The sequence below is a fragment of the Sander lucioperca genome, chromosome 21, assembly GCF_008315115.2.
Source record: "Sander lucioperca isolate FBNREF2018 chromosome 21, SLUC_FBN_1.2, whole genome shotgun sequence".
Classification (NCBI taxonomy): Eukaryota; Metazoa; Chordata; class Actinopteri; order Perciformes; family Percidae; genus Sander; species Sander lucioperca.
Window position 1 is genome coordinate 4,843,151 of NC_050193.1, and position 23,238 is coordinate 4,866,388.

General features: G+C 37.9%; 3 protein-coding genes across 9 annotated transcripts; 2 read left to right on the forward strand and 1 right to left on the reverse strand.

Annotated features, from left to right (window-relative positions):
- The first annotated feature begins 205 nt into the window (after positions 1–205).
- On the forward strand, positions 206–11,576 carry snx8a (sorting nexin 8a). Of its 3 annotated transcripts, none has more exons than XM_031312726.2 (14): positions 206–427; positions 528–594; positions 1,267–1,412; positions 2,201–2,330; positions 3,235–3,425; positions 3,785–3,905; positions 6,225–6,361; positions 7,133–7,213; positions 7,308–7,468; positions 7,665–7,794; positions 7,890–7,958; positions 8,497–8,646; positions 9,752–9,901; positions 10,356–11,576. In XM_031312726.2, exons 2-14 carry the CDS (start codon positions 573–575, stop codon positions 10,434–10,436), a joined length of 1,569 nt encoding a protein of 522 aa, XP_031168586.1. In that variant the 5' UTR covers positions 206–427; positions 528–572; the 3' UTR covers positions 10,437–11,576. The 3 variants fall into 3 exon arrangements, with proteins under 3 accessions (XP_031168586.1, XP_031168587.1, XP_031168588.1); XM_031312727.2 differs by having other exon boundaries at positions 1,285–1,412; XM_031312728.2 differs by lacking the exon at positions 1,267–1,412 and having other exon boundaries at positions 215–427.
- A 422-nt stretch (positions 11,577–11,998) lies between these two features.
- Positions 11,999–15,862, reverse strand: nudt1 (nudix (nucleoside diphosphate linked moiety X)-type motif 1). Of its 5 annotated transcripts, none has more exons than XM_031312732.2 (4): positions 15,730–15,862; positions 15,378–15,543; positions 13,919–14,064; positions 11,999–12,372 (listed from the first exon to the last, which is right to left on the reverse strand). In XM_031312732.2, exons 2-4 carry the CDS (start codon positions 15,527–15,529, stop codon positions 12,200–12,202), a joined length of 471 nt encoding a protein of 156 aa, XP_031168592.1. In that variant the 5' UTR covers positions 15,530–15,543; positions 15,730–15,862; the 3' UTR covers positions 11,999–12,199. The 5 variants fall into 5 exon arrangements, with proteins under 5 accessions (XP_031168592.1, XP_031168593.1, XP_031168590.1 ...); XM_031312733.2 differs by having other exon boundaries at positions 15,378–15,534; positions 15,728–15,862; XM_031312730.2 differs by having other exon boundaries at positions 15,378–15,538; positions 15,728–15,862.
- Positions 15,863–18,269: 2,407 nt separating this feature from the next.
- mrm2 (mitochondrial rRNA methyltransferase 2) lies at positions 18,270–22,410 on the forward strand. Its single transcript, XM_031312904.2, has 2 exons — positions 18,270–18,694; positions 20,261–22,410. Exons 1-2 carry the CDS (start codon positions 18,376–18,378, stop codon positions 20,692–20,694), a joined length of 753 nt encoding a protein of 250 aa, XP_031168764.1. The 5' UTR covers positions 18,270–18,375; the 3' UTR covers positions 20,695–22,410.
- Positions 22,411–23,238: the final 828 nt, after the last annotated feature.

Here is a 23,238-nt window from a genome sequence, read left to right on the forward strand (position 1 = left end):
TATCTCACAAAATGGTAAACGTTATGTGCATAACAAAACATGACAGATACATAAAAATGCCCAATTTTATAGCCGTGCGACTTGATTTAAAATTTGCAAATATTTCTGATCGTGGCATTTAGCCGTATTTACGACTTTAGAAATACAGAAGTTGAAACTTACGAGGAGTACATAAAGGCAGCGTTAGTTATTAGAGTTTGAAGAATGAGGAACAGAAATTCAAACCAAATTTAATTGGAAGTGAAACCAGAAAATAATCCGGTCATAATAAGACAATTTCTCCCAGGTCATTTGGTGAAATAGAAATAGACTGCATTAACAGAGCTGCTGATTGACTAGCACCCGCGCTTCTTCACTCCTTCGAAACTTAAACGTTTAATTTAATTACTGCAAGAGATGATGACATACTCATTAGCTGCCAGTGCATGTAAGTGTCGGTTTCTATTGCTCTACTCTACACTTGGACTTTAACCAGCGCTCACTACAACTTTAAGAAATAAATTACTTGTTTTTTTCTTTTTCTGCAGGAAATCACATGGAGGTGCTCTTGCGCTCACATGACAGTCTGAACCATGGCAGGAGAGATCAATGAAGGTACAGTGCGAAAACTTCTTCTACTCTTCTTATCACAATGCTGCCATATTATTTCCTAATCAATATTTTTTGTTTGGGGTTGCGGTGTCAAGCCCGTCAAAGTATATCATATTAGGTGTTTTAAAATGTGGACATTCCTGTTCGGGAAAGTCGTGACGTGAACTAACCAATGAGAAAGTTTGGGGACATTAAGATCTCACAATTAAGTTGCTCCATCTTAAAAACAATCCATGAGTGGTTGATCTTATTTTGATGCGCTACTGTTTTCTTGATACCCGATGAGCTACAGTAACATTTACTGTTAAAGATGCCAGGGATGCAAAGGGTTTATGAACGTTTTGATTCTTTTTTTTCCCTGCCACGTGAAAATGAGTGTGCATTGCAGCACTTTTGCAGTATATTAGTACTCAGATTTCATATCTTCATCGTATCTCCTTCTCACTATTGTAAAGCTATGATAAGGTTGATAATCTCTGAGGGTTGTCTGTTTTAAATACCTTGAAATCATCAGAGCAAAACTATAAAGTGTGTTGAGATAATATAAGGTGATAAGATCACGATACCTATCATATCAATAACCGTTGAGTACCACTGACTGAAATCATATATTAAATCATTTTTGATTAAGGGTATGATCAAATATTACACTTGGGTGGTTGTGATGCTATGTAGGTGTTGTTCCTCTTTTAGGCTCAGTTCCTGCCTATTACAGGGAAGTATATGAGGCCATCCGCTGTAAGACAGATGAGAGAGTGCAGGTTGAAGTTTTTCAGCGGTTGCTCCAAAGGACCGATCTCTCCAAGACGATTTTAGGCCAGGTGAGGGGTTCACACTTAAATAATCAAGAGGCTACAGCAGGCAACAGTCTAACAAATCTGTCGTTTGTAATGATACAAAGGCAGCACCCATCATAAACGACAGTAAATAACATTTTCAAGTATCACTTTCTGCATCTTGTCTTTTACCTGGCATGTGCCTGATACAGCTTGCTATAACTTAAATACTTTTTGCATCCCATCCACATACTTTTTATATTCACTTATTTGCTCACATAGACTTGAGGTTTTATGGTGACAAGGGGCTGGAATTTGAAATAATTATTGATTGATAAATTAAAAAAGTTTAAGACCAATGTTCTAATCAAAGGAATGAATTACTAGTTAAACACTTCAGTACATGATATCCTTGTGCAACTATTTGTTTGAGAAGACTTTATGTTTTGTGCAGGCAATGCAGATACTGTAGATATAAGTGTAATGTCTTATCAATAGGAGGTTGGTACCAGCTTTGTATAGGCTAGCAGACTGTTAAAGACGTGGGCTTTACATAATTCACAACCGTCAGATTTGGTTCCTTTAATGCTAGAACATAAGATATTGCTATTGCTATATTGCTATTGCTAAGATATCGGTGTTATGAAATTGTTCTGAGTGTATAGTGTTTGTCATGGTTCAGTAGAATTTCCCTTTTCCTGACCGTTCAGCATATCATTGCCTTTGTGTCTAGTGAGCACTTTTTGCGTAGAAGAATGCAAAACCACAGTTGAATTTTGGTCTTGGACTGAAAAACGGTGACCTTAATGTCATATTGTCTTTGTCCTTTTCAGATTGCTGAGCATGTTGACTCCGTAGATGGATTCATGAGCAAGTTGTCACTCTATAAAGCCCTCGCTTTGATTGCTCTTGCTCAGCAAGGAAAGCAACCAAGCCCCAAACTCTTGGAGAACTGCATACAAGGTAGGTTACAGTGAAAACAGAGCAGTAAAGCTTTGCTTAATGAGTAGCTTGATGATTCCTCTGTGTGTCTGAGAGCAACCTCAGCTGTCCCCCTGCTGTCAAGATATTTCATCTGTACAGGGCAAATGTCACTCTTTTATTGGCTCACATAGACTCAAGGTTTAAACGTTCTCTTTAACAGTTTACCATTGGGATACACCCACCTATTGTAATTAATTAGATTTACTGCATAATATCGTAATAATTATAAAATAACAGAAGGACATTGGGAGTATATATATATATATATATATATATATAGGCCTAATGTATTTGTACAAAAATAAACTTTTTCATACCATACTTCTAGTTTATTTCACAACAGAAGAAAAGCCAGTATGTTTTATTTAATTCAGCTATCTGTTATTCAGCTATATGATTTATTTATTTTGGTAAAGAAGCCTTCGCTATGTTTATGTGTTGCATACCTTCACTAGTCCCAGAGTGGCAAGATGATAGGGGGGAACTCATGGTTTTCATAGAGGTAGCCATTATGCTGGTTTGAGTTAGATTCATTCCCGACCTTCTGTGATTATTTAAAGCTCTCTCTGTTATTTCAGGTGTGGTCGGTAACGCAGCTAGCTGCATGCCACTTCCACATCTGCTCAAGAACAAGTTTTCTGCATTTGTCGCAGTACAATACATTCAGTTCATGACCTTATTGGAATGTACAGAAATGGTTAAATAACAGACAGCATGCACAATACTGTGCTAGCTAAAGACAAATAGAGTGAGACACGTAGTAATCTGTTGAAAAGAGAAAAGTGGTTTGAACACCAGCATTCCTCACAGTTAAGAAATGCATTTCATTCTAGATTTATCAATTTAATCAATTAGAAGTTGGTGCTTGTTGTGTGCTTGATAGAGTTACCAAAACCTCAGCTCGGAGAGCTGAAGGACCTTAACGCATTGAGGATGCAGCCGGCTCAGGAGGACGTTCTGACGATGTCCCAGACGCTGGACAGACTGCTGGTCAGAGACACAGTCCAGGTGGAGCTCATACCTGAGAAGAAAGGCTTGTTCCTCAAACATGTGGAGTACCAGGTCACCAGCCAGGCAAGGGATCCCATAAATCCCACTGCGTGTAAATGATTGTGTTCGAATAACCTTAACAACAAGAAAAGCTGGAAATGTGGTGCAGTATTCTTCATTTGTGTCTTACCCTTACTTCAAATCATTTCTTTTCACACTTAACTTCTCAATCAAGTGTGAATTGCATCATTTACTCTGGGGCTCCTATTACAGTAGTTAGTGGGTTTTTTTCTTTGAGTTATCGTTTGCAGTCTACATGAAGAAAAGTACAGATTTACCTTCCATTATTACCTTCATGTAACTCAGTTTCCAATGGAAAACTTAATGATGCATGCTCTTGTTCATTTTGTGATGATTTTCTTTCTTTGCTTCTTGTTTTTTAGCGTTATAAAATATCAGTTTACCGGCGCTATAGTGATTTTGATGTCTTCCATGAGGTTTTGCTTCAGAGATTTGCCTACAGAGTGGTCCCGGCACTGCCACCTAAAAGAATGTTAAAAGGAGGTATGTTACTCTGTCTGAACTCTGACATCTACACAATCACCATTGTATTTCTTTGTTTCTGCATTTCCTCCATTTTCACATTTCTTTCTGAACCCATAATTGTTTTAAGAGCATAGTTTGGATTGTTTGGGTTTATATGCTTCACTGAAAGGTCAGTTGTAAATATCCAAGCTGAGCATTTTTTTTGTTCAATAAAGAATAAGTGTTAAATTTTAATACAAACTGTTCCTGCAGGCTCTGTTGTTTCACACAGTCATCGCCATTCATCAAAGTTATTGCCTGAAAAAAACAAGGAAACTAGTGATGCGTAAAATTAGCATTTCAGTTTTAGTGTAGCTTTGGAATGATAATTATATCCACACACACACACACACACACACACACACACACACACACACACACACACACAAACACACACAAACACTTGAGTAGACAAACAATGTCTCAATCTTCTTTAAGTACAGAATATGTCATAAAGATACCACACATGTAAATCCACCATCCCACCGAATGCACTCTTCCCCCCCCCTCCCTCACATCTTACTGATACAGTATGTGTAGCTTAAGATCTAGCTTCAATGTCTGTATATGTATATCATTATTTAATTTTTATCAGTAATTAGTGCTGTGGAATTTTGAGGATAAGTAAACTGAGAGAGCACTCCACCGATGATAGCATTGCACCTCTAAAAACTGTCGGACAGTGTTGGGAGTAACGCGTTACAAAAGTAACGCAATTACAGTAATGTATTTCTTTTTGCTGTAACGCAGTAATATAACGCATTACTAATTAAATTTCGGTAATATTATACTCGTTACAATCTCAGTAACGCGAGTTACAACGCATTTTAACGCAACATTTAGTGGTGCATTGGTTTTTTTAAGAATTCACCAACACCGCGACACATTTCTTCACAGGAAAAAAAAAAAAGCCGTATTATTTTCCTGTCGCTGTATTCGATGGTTGAGATGACTGCAGAGACAAATACATTTGCGAGATGGACATTATTTTCAGGAGTTATTACGCTGCGTTGAAGTGAGCTGTCCTGTTTCTGTTCCCGTGGTCAGAGCCAGAACCAGAGACGGTACGGACAGCATGTATGTCCCAACAGGTGACGGTACGTCAGCGGCTGACAGATATAAACATGTCGGGAATTAATGTTGAGGCTTGCTACATGTAAATATCATTGCATTTTTATCAGCCGTGGAGAGTAACTATGCCTGTAGTGGAATGGCTTCGAATGACGACCAAAAGCGCTTGTCTTTTACTGTGACCATTTACTGTTCAATATGTTGCAGTTTTACAAACAAGAAAGTGAACAACTTGAGCTTGTCGGACATGTTGCATCTCAGTAAGCTAGCAAGAGTAGGCTACACAACAGACAACTTCCGTGTAGCTTACTTCAAAATAAAAAGCACTTCCTGTGACGGTTCGCAGTAAAACTATATTACTGTTAAATAAGGTTGTGTAGGCTACCTTTTCACAAATCAGCTGTAAATCAAGTACTGTAAATAATGTTAATAGTGAGTTTTAATCACACTATAATTGAACATTTCCTTTAGAGTGTTTTAACCTAAACAACATGAATTTCTTATTGAAGTGCTATAAACAAACATTTTACAACAATGCCATACTTTTGAGTATTTTCATTTTCTCCTACTTGCCTATTATATGTTTTACTTATCTATTTTGTATAGCTTTAGTTACTTTGCATATTTATATTAATTATACAAAATATGAATAATCTATGATGTATTAAAGTGGATAAAGACGAGACTTTATTGATCCGGTGGTGAAATTCACAAGCTAGCTGCCAAATCAAACTTCCCCTGTTATTTTGGTGAAAGTAACTCAAAAGTAATGCAAAAGTAGTGTAACGCATTACAATTCAGAGACAGTAATATTGTAATATAACTAATTACTCTCAAATGACAGTAACTAGTAATCTATAATGTATTACATTGTGGAAGTAACTTGCCCAACACTATTTTGATTTTGAATCGAATCATGAGCCTAAAAATCGATATTGAATCGAAGCGTGACATTTTCTGAATCGTGCAACCCTAGTTACACAACTTTTCTTTCACATGCAGTTGAACTCCCCAACACCTGTAAACAGACAAAATTGGTGGCGATCTCCTTTGGTGTTTGTATTTATTTAAAAGGGATTCTACACTATATAAATTGACCATAAACATGGTTGGTACATTAGTTTATGCTAACACTCTACCCCTGTTATAGTTTATAGCCACAACTCTCTCAACATTAACACTCCTGGTCAAAGTGCTGAAGGTGTTTTCTCTCGTATCTGTCCACAGTCTTGACCTCCATCTCTGAGCGTGAGTTCATTGAAGGGAGGAGGCGTGCTCTTGGCAGATTCATCAACTTGGTGGCACGGCATCCCTTCTTCTCAGAGGACGAGCTGGTCAAGACCTTCCTCACCTTCAGTGGCTCCGTATGTACATCATTTAATCAATCAACATTTATTTATATATCACTTTACAGCAACCAGCAAGTAAAAACATAGAAAACAGTAAAATCAGAAAAGGTTACATAGAAACACGAGGAGGAAAGGGAAATTGTCACACCACTATGTATCAAAAGCCATTCTGAATAAAACTGTTTTGAGTTTGGATCTAAAGAGAGCTACATCTGTAATAGTGTGGATGTCAGGGGGTAACTTGTTCCAGAGTCTTGGGGCAGCAACTGTGAAAGCCCAATCACCCCACAGTTTATAAAACCAGTTGATTTGAAGACCGCAATGACCTGTTGTGCTCACGAAGGGTTAAAATCTCGGACAAATACTCCGTGGCCAGGCCATTTAAGGCCTTGAAAACAAAGATTAAAATCTTAAAATTGATTCTAAAACACACCGGGAGCCAATGAAGGGTGTAGAGAACGGGAGTAATGTGTGCACGTTTAGATGTGTTTGTTAAAAAGCGTGCAGCAGCATTTTGCACAAGTTGAAGGCGCGAGATGGAGGTTTGATTTTTAGACCAACATAAAGAGCATTAAAATAATCCAGCCTCAATCATGTTGTATCTTTGCAACTCTAGTTGCAAAGATACAACAACTCAACAACTAGGCAGCAACTCAGCTGCCTAGTGCTGTGGCACCAGCTGTTGCACAATAAGCATTATCATCACGATGACAGTGAAAGTGAGATGCATCCTGTTACTCAGTGTCTTTTTCCACTCAAACACTCCCCACCCATCTTCCCAAACAGGATGTTCAGACTAAGCTGCGTGACACTTACAAGAAAATGGGCGATGAGTTCATGACCAACAGAATCGCAACCCAGGCGAAGGTTTGTCATATGTCACATATGTACAATGGAAAATTAACATACTTTCCCTCCCAAACAATCACCTGCATTTAAAATTGTTGGATCTGTTTCGTAGGAATATCTCCCCGCTGACATTCAGGCTCAGTTCTCGACAAGCAGAGAGCTAATTAGAAATATTCACAACAGCTTCCAGAAGCTGCGTGACAGAGCTGAGAAAATGGCAGAGCGCTCTAAGGAGAATGCAACTGATCTCCTCATGTTTGGCAGAGAGCTCAGGTATTTCATTATTATGGGTATAAAGTTAAAGTCTTTCTCCTTTATCAGAGGTTTTGGACTGAGCAAACAAATGTTAATGCGATTCCAAATCCTCTGTGTTGTTGTGTCTCTTCATGGTTGTTAGTTTGAAATGAGTTTGGCAGCTAAGACACCACTATGTTACATTCTGGCCCTGTAATACTGCTGTTTTCGACAGTACGCTGGGCTCAGATGCTTCGTCTCTTCCCTCCTTGGCCTCTTCACCAAGCACCTGGGGCACCCTACGTCAGTCTCTGAAGAGTCTATCTGTGGAGTTCGCTGTGCTATCTGACAAAGCTGCTCAGCAGGTACAGCCCTCAGTCCTTCATCCCCACCACCTGCTCTGCTGTGCTTGTCTAAAACTGGCACTGGGTAAAAAATGTTGTTTTGCTAATGTCCTCAGGGCAGACGGGAAGAGGATGATGTTGTGGAAAAACTGAATATTTTCCTGGATTTACTGCAATCGTACAGAGTAAGTCAGTTTCACTTTATTTATTTTTTTTTTTTTGCCCTTCTCATCTAGCCTAACTTGAGTCCACCTCCAGGGATGGGTGATTTTGTTAAGGTGTTTGCACATTTCAAATCGCAATCTAATGATGCTCACTTTATGATGCACCGCAAAATGTCTTTTATCGATCAAGGCAATAAAATCAATCAGAACGAGGAGCTGCATAATTACAGTAAATCCAGGTTCAGTTAGTAACTAAATTCAGGGTATTATGTAATGATTAATTTAAAAAACAATGCAGACCCAACCAGTATATCTCACATGGAAACAGTTCTTACTAGTGGGTGGTTTGCAGAGATTAAACAAGGGGACTGGTGGGCAGAAAAAGTGGCATTTTCTATAGCCTCTATTAAATCTATTAACTGTAATATGCATGGTAATTTCATAATTAGTAAAAACAATTCTCCTATCATACATGGCTGTTACTGTTGTTTTTTTATATATTACCATGCCATTTTGAGGCAACTAGGAAGAGCTTTATGCGACTGTGTTTTTTCCCTAGGATCTCTGTGAGCGCCATGAGAAAGGCGTTCTCCACGAGCACCAGAGAGCTCTGCACAAGTACGGTATGATGAAGAGGCAGATGATGAGCGCCACAGTGCAGCCCAAAGAGCAGGCATCTGTGGAGCAGCTGGAGTCACGAATTGTTCAGGTGGTCAATCTCTTTTGGTTTCTCTCTTTCCACATTTTGAGGATGTGTTCTGATTGATAGCATACTGTTTTAATTTACTACTTAATAAATAAAATGCCAAATTGGCTCGAGTGTTTCTTTTGCTAATACATTCCCCTTAAACACAGTCAAGACAGACAAATCTTGTAGCCAATTGCCAAATTCAGCATTCTACTCAATCCCCTCATCCATGCATACAATAAATGGTTCAATGACATCCATTGGGTATAAGTAAAAGTGACGTATCTTAAGTTCTTTTATACAGTTTGTATCAAAACATTCTGCAATTTTATATAATATGTATAATAATACAATTTCATTTATTTTTTTCAGTTTTGAGGAATTAAATCAATAAGCAAAAAACATTGCAATCTGATTGAAATATTTAGTGTAAGGGGGCAGATATAACAATATAACTTCATGAATAAACGTTCTGAATGAACTAAATTACTCTTCAAACATAGGTACAAAGCTGAGTCACATTAGGTTAAAAACCAAGTACCAGCATTGGTCAACTTAGTTGGGTTTCATCTTGTGACTGTAGTTCCTTTTTAGTCAGGGTGCTTTGTTTGTGCTTGGCATATGTGGTCATGAATTTTGAGCTCAGACGACTGTTCTGTCAGGTGACCCGCCATGTTATTAACTGTGATTCAGTTGAGATTCAACTGATCGCCTGACTGACAGACCCACATAACCAATAGCATGGCACAGATACACATATTAGTAATAGTAGAGTCATGCTGAGGTTAATGCACCACAGCTTGTAATTTTAGCTGTGACCCTTTCACTCCTTTGCATGACGCAAACTTCTACAGGGCTTCTTCATCAGTGACAGACACCAGTGTCGGTGTCAGTAACAGTGACAGTGAGTTGGCGATGAACAGGATTAAGCAATAGTTCACTTGTGAATCAAAACTAGGGGCAATTAAAGTGTAATGGAATGATTTAAGGCCATCTCCCTGTTTGAGCAGAGCTTTATAATGCTGTATAATTAGAGGAAAATTTCCCCACAGACAACTATTCTCTTTTTTTACTGCTTATTGTCATCATTTGATATCATTTCCCTTTTTTTAAATTCTGTTATTAGCAAGAAAACGCCATTCAGACCATGGAGCTGCGTAACTACTTCTCCCTGTTCTGCCTTCATCAAGAGACTCAGCTTATCTTCATCTACCTTCCAATCACATCCCACATTCTGGGGGCTTTCGTTAACTCCCAGGTCCAAGGACACAGAGAGGTGAGACTGCTTGTCTGGAAATCATTTTTCTACCGACCCTTCAGGAGGGTCAAATCAGTTTTAAATTGGCTTTTAAAGTCCAACAAAAGAACTAATAACGATGGATGGTATCACTGGAAGGATACTTTTTCCTCATGTGGGATCTGAGCTGGCTTACATTTCACACGAGCAAGTGAATCTCCCATATACCTTTGCCTGTTTTGAAATCAAACACAGCACACAGTATGTATTTCTTTGGTCAGATGTCTCTATCTAAACCTTATATGGCAACAGTTTGAAGAAGGTTTTTGTGGATTTTGAAGTTCTTGAAGATAAATTCACATAGATGTTTCCTGAAAATGATTACCTGCAAACCACTAAACAATATTTTGATGCAGTTTATTTTTTTAGTATTATGAGCTTCATTGAAATGTACTGTAGTTTGAGAGAAGTGACCTTTTTGCTTTCTTTCCAGATGGGAGCGGTGTGGAATGAACTCCAGCCAAAGCTCGGATGTCTCTTTGGTGGTAATAATGGATTGGAACCCTACATCTGAAAACTAAATAGACAAGGTGCAGGAGAGAACACTGCCTCTGATAAGGATCACAAACTGGAAAATAACTTGCTCTGTGAGCTAAAGAAAAGTCTTCTATTACACAATATACATTCCATGCAATAATCATAAGTAATAAGTATTTTTAGTAAAAATGAATTCGCAACTTCTCAGCTTATTTGGGGATTTGATCATCAACCATATAACTGGAAAAGACAGTGAACTCATAAATCTGTCATTTTATGCTCTGCTTGATGAGGGAATAATGTAGGAAGTAAATCTAAATGTTATATATATACATATATATATATTTTTTTTTACAAGGGACCAGGATGTCAGACGTGAGGGATGACAGTATATTCATGCATTCCAACTCATTTCCTAAAGCACCGCTTTATACACTACAATAATTGAGAAAATTGGGAGGGACAGCGAGTTTTACTTTATTAAAGATGGGATTATTTTATATCTCCAGTAATGAAGGTTTTACTTACTGAATAACTTTAGACCATTGTATTTTTGATACAGATTTAAGTTCATAAGGATGTGTAGCTGCATACTTTATATTTTGTATGGACAATTGTGTTATTTCTCCTACTTTTACAGTGTTTACTTGTACAGTATGTGGAACAACATATTTGATCTCTCTGCTTAAATTGACTCCAAATTGAGCTATTTTGAAAGGCCTACGCTCAAAGTGTTACTACAAAGGGCAGAGGTGAATTTATTGATTTAAAATGACAACTTTTAGCACTAGTGGCATAATGTCAATAACACTATAAGCTATTGATTTACTACCAAAGAGAAATTATATAAATTCACACAGCGGTGCAATAAATCATGTAACAGGGTTACTACGCAATTCAAACATTTAATAATCACTTTTATTTCCTTAACTTCACTGGAAGATTTTTGCCCATATCACTTAATAGATGGAGGCTATTTTTCACAGTTAGAGAAATCCTAATTTAAATTTGTGTTATAATGTATCAGGGCAAACAAGATCTGGATATTATTGAATTCCCTTTCCTTTGCGCTATTAGACTTTCTACTTTTCAGATATTTAGCATGAAAACATCCATGCACATTTATGTCTGTACACGTATAGTTTTTCATAACATTATGTATTTAAAAAAAAAAAAAGAATATCAAAGGGACACTGCCATAAATAGGCTCACGTTACCTCACAAACTGATTTAATCTCAAATACACCGAACTGACTGCGTTGAAATATATGATGCCAACATGCAAATCATATGGGCACATAGTTCAACTTTTATTTAATGAAGACACTGTAGTACTGTGCATACAGTATGAAACACATTTGTTTTGGCAAGAAAAGTGTATGAGAAATCAAGTTAACTAACTTGCACAGAATATGAAATCCAATAAAATGATTACTGTAGATATTGTAAATACTTTATTAAAGAAATCCTTGCTGAAATGTGTTAAATCAAGTTATCCTGACAATTAAAATAACAATTCATATTTATGTCAGTATATTGCTGATTATTGATTTGATTTTTATTTATTATGTGATGTGTTACAGACAAAAAGAGTTTCAACTCAATATGTAATTTAACATGTAAACAATCTCCATGTATAGTTAACAGGGTTTAAGTCCTCGAGTTTGTTCGTTTCCTCCCACAAGGTAAACTGAACAACAAACACTGAACCCTAGGATATCTTCAGCATTTGAAGAAGAACTTTGGAAGGCTGATGCTTTTTTGTCACAGTCATAAATGACCTCAGAAACGCAGGTCGTCTCACAGTTCCTCCACCTCTTCCAGTTTGTGGCTGAGGATCACATCGTGACCGTGAAACTTAAAGTATCCGACAAATTTCTTCTTCTGGAGCATTAGGGGGAACCACAGGATGTCATCAGCCCACATTTGACTGAAAGGAATTTGGTCACATTCGAACCACTGAGGCCGCATTTCTAGACAACAAGAGAAAATAATTAGTAGACCTCCTAAGAATGAAATACTAAATATTTGTATCATCTATCTTGATCTGTTATAGTAGACTGAAGAAGCCTAATTTTAACTTTGGCTGAAATTTATAATGAAGTGTTGCACAGAATGATGACTGTGGATTTTGGTCCATCTCTTACATTGGAGTTGTGCTAAGAAGGGATTTCTTCATAGCCAGAATGGAGAAAAGGAACTATTATAGCGACCAATTACTCTGTCAATGTACAGCACATAGGGGCATCTGAGTATTGTGTTAAAAGAGACTTAAAACAAAATAAAAAATACATAATTGTAGGGGTACACTTTGTCTCTCTTTTTAAAAACAACAGAGAGAACTTTGGCATTCATTTCCTAACTAAAGGCTTGGTTTCTCCTGTAACTACACTGTGTCACAAAACATGTAGCTTACTTTTGCTATCCAGTCCTGTGGATAGGTTAGAAAATGTGATTTCTGATTTTTTAAACATAACCACTTGCTCAGCCTGCTTCTGAAACGTTGCACTTTAAAGTCATACTAGTCCCAAAGCTTCAGCTGCTGCTTCCTATCTTGTCAAATCAGTGTTCCCAGCTTCACATTCTCTCTTTTCACTAACTTCAGCACATTTCATTTAAGCTTTTTCCTCCATTTATCTCTTCACCCCTTGGCTGTTTGACTTCTCTTGACCTGCAGACTCTTTGGTGGAGTGCTGCGCTTTGCTGTTTGTAAACTTCACCCAGTTGGCCTTGACTTAACTCTCAGGAAATAAAGATCACTGTGGCTCTCTGCATTCCTTCTGTTGAGGGCCTCCTATTTCCTTTGTGTTTTTACAGTCTTTTAAACTTCACCACTGAGAGCATACTTATAGATTATTACCTTAACTAATCTACTCTTCCTGCTTACAGTCATGTCTGTGAAAAAGTTCCTAGAAGATTGTTTCAATCAATATACTTTAGAAGGATCTTTGTGGTCTACTTGGTTTTAAAAGTTTAACTGAAAACTGTTTTGATTCTCAGAAGGCCTCATTATCTAAACTTTAAGGACAATGCACAACTATAATTGCCATGAAGCCTGAACTGGCATTGACATAACATAAAAGGAAGTCAAGATTAAGGGGAACTAAAAGTGAAAAGAGAAATGTTTTGCAGGATTACAGTTTTTTTTTTTTTTTTTTTTACTTATCAGTTCCTTGGAATTGTACAACACAAATGTGGAGTTCCTCTTCAACTCCAAACTGCATGAATTTTTGTAATCATGGTAACAAGTGGCACTTTTTTAAAACTATTTTCTAAGTAACTAGTTTCTAGTTCTAGTTTTAAAACTAATGCTTTTTAAATATTATAGTGCTGTTTTTTAGCTCGTTATTTAACATCTTTATGATTACATTTCACATTTTTGGGACTATAGCTGTTATTCCACTGTGATTCCGATTTTCCTATGAACATAAAACCCTGAAATAATTAAGCTGGAATTATCCTTTACCACTATCCGGTTTCTTCACAGTTCAGTGTGGTGCAGTGGAAATCCTACTGTACCTTCTGACTCTGTTGGTTCTCCATTATAGTTGTCGGCTCTGAAAACATGGACGTCAAGCAGCTGCGTTTCTCCAACAAATTCAAATTTGATGTTTCCAACCTTCTCGAGAGCATCCACCGTCAGGCCACTTTCTTCTAGCAGTTCTCTAAAAAAAAAAAAAAAAAAAAACATCAAATAAATATTTGATAAGGTGTATTTTACAAAATAAACTAGCAGTACACTTCACACAAACACTAAAAGCAAGTTAAGTGATGATATCAGTGTTCCCAGACACAGGATCTATTTGTGTGCAAAATCGTTTTTCTATTGAGTCAGAGCTAAAAAAAAATCTAGTAAGTGGATCTTTGAGTTTACAAGATTCTGCCACATTGTTTATTTTTTCCTTATAAATGTCAAAACAAGATGATTAATAAAAATACAGATTGACTTCAAGAAATCTTCCTGAATGGTGCATTAAAGAACAATTATTTGCAGATGACGCTCAGTGCTCAGTGATGTTTGCCCCCAAACACTACTTCCCTCAAAGTTGACCACCAACCTTCTGTATACTCTTATAGCCGAACAGCACATACAGTTCAGAAAGTACATGTACACCAGTAGATTCTGTCTAAATGTATTGAGTCCCAACACTTGATTTAAGACATTTTCTTTGGTTGAGTCAAGTCAATAGCCAACACAGTCATCACAACATAAAGTATTTTAATGACACAAAGAACTGGGATTAGTCACTTTCTTTCTTTCTCTAATATTGACTGGATTTCCTAAGTGCTTTTGTTCAAAAGAGAAACTAACATAGCCTTGAGACATTACTGATTTATTTAGCCTTCCAATATTCTTTACACAAAGCAGGTCTCTTTTTCCTATTTGAGAGAAAACAGCTTGAGACGGGGCCTGGTTACCTTCAGGGCTTCCTTCCTTTAGCTTTGGAACAAACTTCCTGCTGATGACTGATGATCCACACCCATCATCCATCATCCAGACTCAACATTTATTTATTTTGTCAAGCTTACAAACTACATGAACTCACATCTTAATTAGCAAATATTTCTCCTTTTTCTATCCCCTTAACACTTGGACACCACACTGGCAACACATATGCTGTTGCACCAAAAATACAGGTAGATTTTAAATGCAAAAACACAGCTCCATATCTTGTGTTGGGTTTGTTAGAAGTGTAATGATATATATTGTACCCTAGTATGATATAATGCAGCTGAAAATTAGATTGTGAAATCAATTATTAAACTATATATTTTTCTATAAGAAAACACACTGACCAAGTTGTTTTTTCACACTTTGTACTTAAGAAAGAATAAATATAGAATGCTCTACTGCTTTTATTGCTTGTTTTCACTCAGGTTTTGTTTTGGGTGTTGACCTGTGAACCCTGTAAACTGCTTTTAGTTGAAGGGTCTCAACATTGCAGGTTCCGGAAGACAACTGGTAAGATGAATTTACCTCCTTGCACCATCTTCAATAGTTTCTCCAGGTTGAACTTTGCCCCCAAACCCATTCCACTTCCCAGCCCCAAATCCTCTCTTCTTCATGCCGAGCAGCACTCTGCCCGGCTGGACCACGAGCACCAGGGTCAGCAGCTTGGAGCTCAACATCTCACCTGTCTGAGAGGAATATAGGAGATTAGTTAGGCTATAAACACAATGTAAACACTGCCTGAAGCAACAGAGCAGATGATATTTACTGTATGAGCACAGTTAGCGCTGCGTTAACATATTCACCTCCTCAATTTATTGCTGTGTCCCGAAAAAATGACAGGAGAAATAAAGAACTTGTTGAATAAAAATCAAGACGTTGAATTACTCCCGCGCGCAGCACTACAGACGTCCTCACATGACGTGCTGATGTGTAGGAGTAGGGATTGGTCTGATCAACGTCAGACTGGATCCACGAGTACCATCATTTGCTGAAAGATCAGTGCGAATGTGTTACATTGAAATATGTTCGGCTAGAAACTACCAATGTGTCCTCTCCAGTCGAACCATGGATGTATTGATTCACTTCACTTTACACTCCTGTTAATTTAAGACGATCCACAATGTGATAAAAGCATGCACAATATAAATAATATAATGTGACAATATATTATGACTAATATTAAAAATTTCAAAATAATTGAATTCTAAGTTTGTTTTCTTGTGATTATCATCACTAACATCATGATGGAGTTTTAGATAATAATATTACTACTACTACTACTACTACTACTACTAATAATAATAATAATAATACTATTAAACTATTTTAATAGCACCAGGAATAATTAGAAATGCTGGAAATTACATAAATCAAGATAGGCTATGATACGATAATATATAAGATATTAATATAGATAAGATTAAACTGTATTGCTTTCCAGAGAAGAAATTCCCATTACAGCGTCCAATGAACAGTCAAAAGTACGGTGGCCGACAGGGGCAGACGCCCTGCAACTTAAGAAAACACACGCAAATAGACAAAACACAAGCAAATTAAGAAAACAACTTCATTAATTTGACAACACATGCAGCATTCAGCAAAAATCACAACACAACGAAATACATAAACGCACTGCAAATACACACAACACAACCAAATACATAAACGCACTGCAAATACACACAACTCAACCAAATATGAAACGCTGCATCCAGATTACACAACGGAAGTTCTCCAGACCTCTAGAGCAACTAGTGGAACAGCTTGATTTTCGACCGTTATTAACCGATATTAAATTCATATTATTATTATTAATAACATAATATATTATTAATATACAGTCTATGCTCCCGTCTCATGTCCTCCTGGCTGGTGCTGTCCCCGAGCTTCGGCTTTTCAAAATAAAAGCTTGCGTCTGGTCCGCTATGTGTTTGTACTTTGGTGTGTTGGGTGTTTGTGAACTAAACAGTACGGCAATCATGCTGATGATTACAATAACTTTTTCAGCAGATGTCTTACTTACAACACGATGGAGTTAGCAAAGCAGTTTTGTGTTTATATGTGCGGGCGGGATTTCTTCAGTTTGATAAATCCCACGGTAAATTGGCTGGTTTACTAACAGGGAGGGAGGGACTAGAAATCCTGTCTGTTTGTTTGTATTTCAAGAGCGAATTGCTCCACAATATGAATACAGATTGATCACTTATTTTGTTGGTAACCGTTGTTGTATAATCACAATATTACACTTGAGGAGGCCTACACTTCAGTAATTTCGGACTTCGAAATTAAACCCTCTCATGTGGCTTAAACAAACGTCAACGTTAAACGCTGATGCAGTTTTAAATGTTTTATCACCACGAGTTTACAGACGTCTCTGCTGATTGAGTATCAGCTGTGACCTGAGCCGAGACACACCCACCAAACCAGAGAAAACAGATCTCAAACATAGACTTAATATTTACTCTCTCTCTCTCTCTCTCTCTCTCTCTCTCTCTCTCTCTCTCTCTCTCTCTCTCCCTCCCTCTCTCCCTCTCTCCCCGTGAGGTCGAAAATCCAGCTGTTCCACTAGCTGCTCCCTCTAGAGGTCTGGAGAACTTCCGTTGTGTAATCTGGATGCAGCGTTTTTTTTGTTGCATTTGTTTTCTGGGTTTGTATTTGCAGTGCGTTTGTATTTGGTTGTGTTGTGTGTATTTGCAGTGCGTTTATGTATTTGGTTGTGTTGTGATATTTGCAGCGCGTTTGCTGAATGCTGCGCATGTGTTGTCAAATTAATGAAGTTGTTTTTCTTTTTGCATCGCTTCTTTTTTCGGGGTTTGTGTGCTTTTCTTTTTGCATCGTTTTTTATTTGCAGTGCGTTTATGTATTTGGTTGTGTTGTGGTATTTGCAGTGCGTCTGCTGAATGCTGCACATATAATGTTGTCAAATTAATGAAGTTGTTTTCTTAATTTGCTTGTGTTTTGTCTATTTGCGTGTGTTTTCTTAAGCTGCAGGGCGTTTGCCCCTGTCGGCCACCGTACTAAAGACATAGGAAACAGATAAACATTAAACATGTAGTTCCTTAATTTTTTATTCTAAGAAATAAAAACAGAAAATACAATAAAGGGTATTGAAAATGAACAACAATAATACACAAATTAAATAAAAAATATATATTTTTCATAGATAAATCAAAGTCATAAAAAATAAAAAGCCAAATACGTGTATGATTTCCTTAGGCCCTTAATAGAAAATTACTTTATTACAGTAGTGTTGGTGGGACGTGATGAATACTTGAAAAACAGTTTCCATGTTAAAAAAAAACAGTTTTGTTCCCTGTGATACTCATGGATGTATTAAGAGATTGATACTGAGCTGAACGAAACATGACTCTCCCAGGTAGGAACTGTTGTCGTCGTCGTCGTCAGTGTTTTGCAGGAAGGGGACATATAAGTTTGACGCAGTGTTTGTCTTTATTTCCACGCAGGCGCAGTTTACCATACGCTCCACGAGCTTGCCCCGTTCTGTTAATGCTAATAAAAACCCATGGCCTGCCCCAGTCAAACAATGTGGTGCTTTTCCTTGCAGAGGAGATCTCTCCACTCCTCGTCATGTTTAATGAAGAAGTTAAAGGGTAAAACTCCCGCCGAGCAGCGCTGGCTGCAGCGGCAGCTCAAAGACCCGTATGTCAAAGCTTCTCACGCACAAAACTTCCGGTGCAGAAGTGCCTTCAAACTGCTGGAGATAGATGACAAGTTCAGGCTTTTACAGCCTGGATGTAGTGTGGTGGACTGCGGAGCTGCACCTGGAGCCTGGAGCCAGGTGGCGGTCCAGAGAGTCAACTCCGCCGGGACAGCTGAGGGAGGTGAGGTCCATACAGGAGTGGACAAAATAACCGGGACACAGACAGTTTGATACAATACTAAAGCAGTATTGTGAAGCTTGTGATCTTCAGGTGTTGTTGAGGCTATGTCAGAGAGAAGTTATGATTCAATTCATCACACTGTATTGTGTTGCTATCTATTTTGTTCATCTCAGTTCATTTAGGTTTGAAGTACTGTGAAATGCCTACCCTCCTTAAATTAGTAGGGCCTTGCTGAGGTTGATTGGAGAAGTTGTTCTACATTATCTTTTATTTGAGCTTTTATGTATTAGTCGGTCCTTATAAATGTCACAATTCTTGCAGTGTTTTGACTTTAATAAGCAAAATATTATAAATATCCGTCACTGCTGTCGTTTGTAGAGGAATAAATAATAGGCTACTGAAGAAACTATTGGACAGATTTTTCAAGAAAACCAAGTTCATTGACTAAAATATAGGAGCTTGTTATGGACATTATATGGACAATCATATATTTGACTCAATACAGAAAATTAGCTTTTTTTTTCTCCAAATTTGGTATGACTTTGTATTCAGTGTCTGCCCATCCTTGTTGTAATCATGTAATATGCTGTTATTGTGGTACTGTATGTCGGAGTTTATGGACAGTAAAGGAACAACAATACTACCACAGTTTAAAAGGCTGGAGCTGCAGTAAGTTATAAATGATGGACACACGTTTTCAAATGTTTGGATCATCCTTATTGTGTTATCATTATAAGAAAGGGAGTTTTTGCACCAAATAATCAATAAATAATAATGTGCAGCCATGAGAGACTCATTTTACGAGTTTTAGCGTTATAAAGCATCACTGTACATTACAGTTGAGATAGCCTCTAAACATTACACACAGATGCAAATCAGAGAGCCACATCAATGTTCTGCGGTTTTGTAGTATCAGAGGACATTGAACATAATGTAAAAGTATGCTTTAAAGTAGTTGACTCAGCTGATACCAAGTGTTCTTGCATGTTTTAGTCCATGTAATACAAATCCTGTATTCCTTACCCAACTGCTAATTAGATTTTTTAATGTTTTAGACTTAGATTCCCCGACCTTGCAGTCAGCCTCTGGTTTCCATTTACTTCATTGAAAATCCACATGCAAACACTTGTAACAATAACTATCATGTCTGAATTTAATCTGGTTTGGTTAGCAGAAATATATATATAATGTTGCTAAAGAAATGCAAAAAAACAACAACCAGTATGGTAATTTCTATATTAATATTAACTTTGAGTAATATTAGTCTAACAGTTAAGTATAGGATGCTTTAATGCATTTTGGAATATTTATTTATTTATTTGTTCCACAGGGAAAGAAGTAACAGCTAACAGACTATTCAGTTATGGAATATGACCCCACTCTATTTATCCAAATAGGTAATACTATGTTATAATTAGCTCTTATCTGTGTTGAAATACCTGCACTTTATCACCTGTGGATTTGTGTTACATAACCACACTGCTGTGTCAGCCCACGGTACATAAAATCTGATGGAAGAAACATAATATTTCCTTGTAAATGCAGTTGAAATATTTTCTTTCCTAGATGCAGTGTTACCACATGGTACAGTTGTTGGCATTGATTTGCTGAACATACCACCTCTGGACGGTGCCCACTTCCTGTCCAGTCATGATGTTACCGACCCTGTCACGCACACCAAGCTGCTGGAGCTGCTCCCCAACGGCCAGGCTCATGTCATCCTGAGCGACATGGCGCCCAATGCCAGCGGGTTCCGGGAAATGGACCATGAGAAACTCATCACAATGTGTTTGTCTTTGATAGACTTGGCTGAGAAAATTTTACAGCCGGGGGGCTCTTTGGTTTGTAAATACTGGGATGGGATCCTCGCTCATAAACTTCAGAAGAAACTCTCAAGTGTGTTCAGTAGTGTTCAGACTTTAAAGCCAAATGCCAGCAGGAAAGATTCAGCTGAGCGATATTTCCTCGCTAGAATGTACAGAAAGCCAGTAAAAGGATAATAGTTGTCTTTTATTTTTCTAATGTGTATCCTGAAATGATCAATTTGTCCAAATTAGATGTTTTCTGGAGACGGTTTTTGATGAGTAAACATGAATAAGAGGCTTGCTTAGTAACTTTGATCAAAAGGTGGCACTGTTGAGGCATCAGTCAGGTTCACAGCTGCAGGCACAGACACATGCAAACTTAACACAGTAACAGCAGTGAATCAGTAAAATGTTAAATCTATGCAAGAATCATCAGGGTGATATTCCTCAAGAGCCCAATGCTGTGTGTTCTCTCTGAAGTTATTGTTTGCCCCACAGTGTTTGTTCTACACAGTCAGTTTGGTATTTGCTTTGTTACAAAAAGTCATTTACCAGTGCTGCTTATGCTAATAATTTGCACTGCCAGCCATGTAGCAATATGCAATCATTCTCTCATTGAGAGCTTATGGAGGAACAACCTAATACAGAGTCATATACAAGATGACTAATGGGAAGAGGGATGATACTGAAGCTTGGCATGCTGCAAGTGTTGTCAGGCTCTGCTCTCTGACTGTGCAGAGATGTCCATTTCCTGTGAAAATATTTTCAGCCCAGTAGACCGATTTTTTTCGAAGATTCTTCTTTGAATGCCTGTGTTGGAAACTTTGGAATGTATTTGTGTTTGTGTCTGTTCTTTTTCATACTGATTTGATTCTGGTCTGACCAGAGTTCAGAAACACTGGTATTGAAATAAAGGGATGTTTCTGCCAAAGCTGCATTGTAAAAGACACAACTCATATATTTGATGTCATAGATATAGGGATTCACACTATAGCCTTGCAAATACAACATTGTCTACAATGTCATGTACATAGTTGTTCTTCTTTGACTTGCAGTGACTCCATCCATCAGGGGCGTAGCACAAACATTTGGGCCCTGTGCATAGGCCCTCTCAGTGGGCCCCCTTCTCTTTTTAATACATAATTTGTCATGCATGTACAAATATTTTTTGGGGCATTTTTTGCCTTAATTATAGTCAACAGTAGAAAAATGACATGCAGGACAAAGAGAGATGGGAAATGGCACCCCTTGTACAAATAACGGACTAAAAAACACCTGCATTCTTAAGGTGGATTTATGGTTGTACATAGGCTCTATGCAGAGCCCACGCCGTAGCCTATGTAAGTGGCCTATGCCGTTGTGAGGATTTATACTTGTGCGCTGGTGTGTCTGCATCGTTCTAGCGTATCTTTTTAAGAGAATAGCAGAGCCGGTGTGTGTGCGTGGGGAGTGTGGTAGAGTGAGTGAGAGAGTCATAGGGGTTAGCTTTGGAGCGAGTACCGACTCTGACATGGGAGATGGAGAAACAAAGTGTCTCCCCTGTGCTTTCTGACCACGGTCGGAGAAGGAGAACCTGTAAATGAGAGGGAAATGAGGGAAATTTGACGCTACCAAGCCACGGCCAAGTGGACCAGTTACAGTTGCGTTCTGCATCGCCGCAACATGTAGTTACATTTCTGGAGAGGTGCACTTCAGGCTAAGGTGTAGGGTCCGTACCTACATACTGTACGTACCTACGACGTAAATTCGCAGAACCATAAATCAGGCTTTAGTTGTAATAAGTAATGACCTTTTTTGTTCCACTTTTAAGCTTATATTACTCAAATAAATCTGATATACTGTTACTGAGGTTTGCTTGGAGCTGGAATATAATGCTTGCTGTATTTCTTAATAAAAGACAAGTAAACAAGACTTTACAGGAGTCATGTTTTACATTGCTAGCTAGTGTTCACTCTTCATGTTTGATGCAATTCTTTCAGTGTTAACCACTGCAAATGGTTGCTTGATAACTCTTTTAGGAGCCACTTTATGGGTTCACCTTGTCTCACATCCACAGTAATAATAATACATTTCATTTAATGGTGCCTTTTATGGAACTCAAGATCGCCTTACATCACGTAAGATCAGTGCTAAAACAATAAGCAACAAAGCAGCAGTAATAAAACATAGTTTAACATATGTCATTTCTGACCTATGCTCCGTTGCTTCTTATCAACAGAGCATAGGTCAGCAGTGAGTTAGGATCGGTATAAAACAAGATGCTGCTCTTGCAGTTAAAGTGAGTAAGCTAGTTTAAAAAGGGTTTTAGAGTAGTTTTGAATTCTGTAATGGAGTCCAGTATGCAGATGTGAGGGGGAGTTCCAAAGTTTGGGTGCAGCATGGGAGAAGGCCTTGGCACCCATTGTGCTGTTGATGGCTGGCAGTAGACCTGCTGATGAAGACCGCAGGCAGCGGGAGGAGAAGTCTGAAGGAGGTCTGTGAGATAAGCAGGGGAAAGATTAAGAAGAGCTTTAAATGTTAATAATAAGACATGGGAATATGGAGGGAAGAGAAACGCTTAATTTATCAACAAGCTAAGCTTTGGGGGAGACAACAAGAGGCTTCAATATTGTTTTAGATACAAAGAATAGTCTATCAAACTAGCTTCTTTAGCCACCAATACTAATTTACTATTGAGGCTAAAACATTTTTTTTTTTTTTTTAATTCCAGGCTTCTTGAGTGCCCTCCCTATGTCTTGG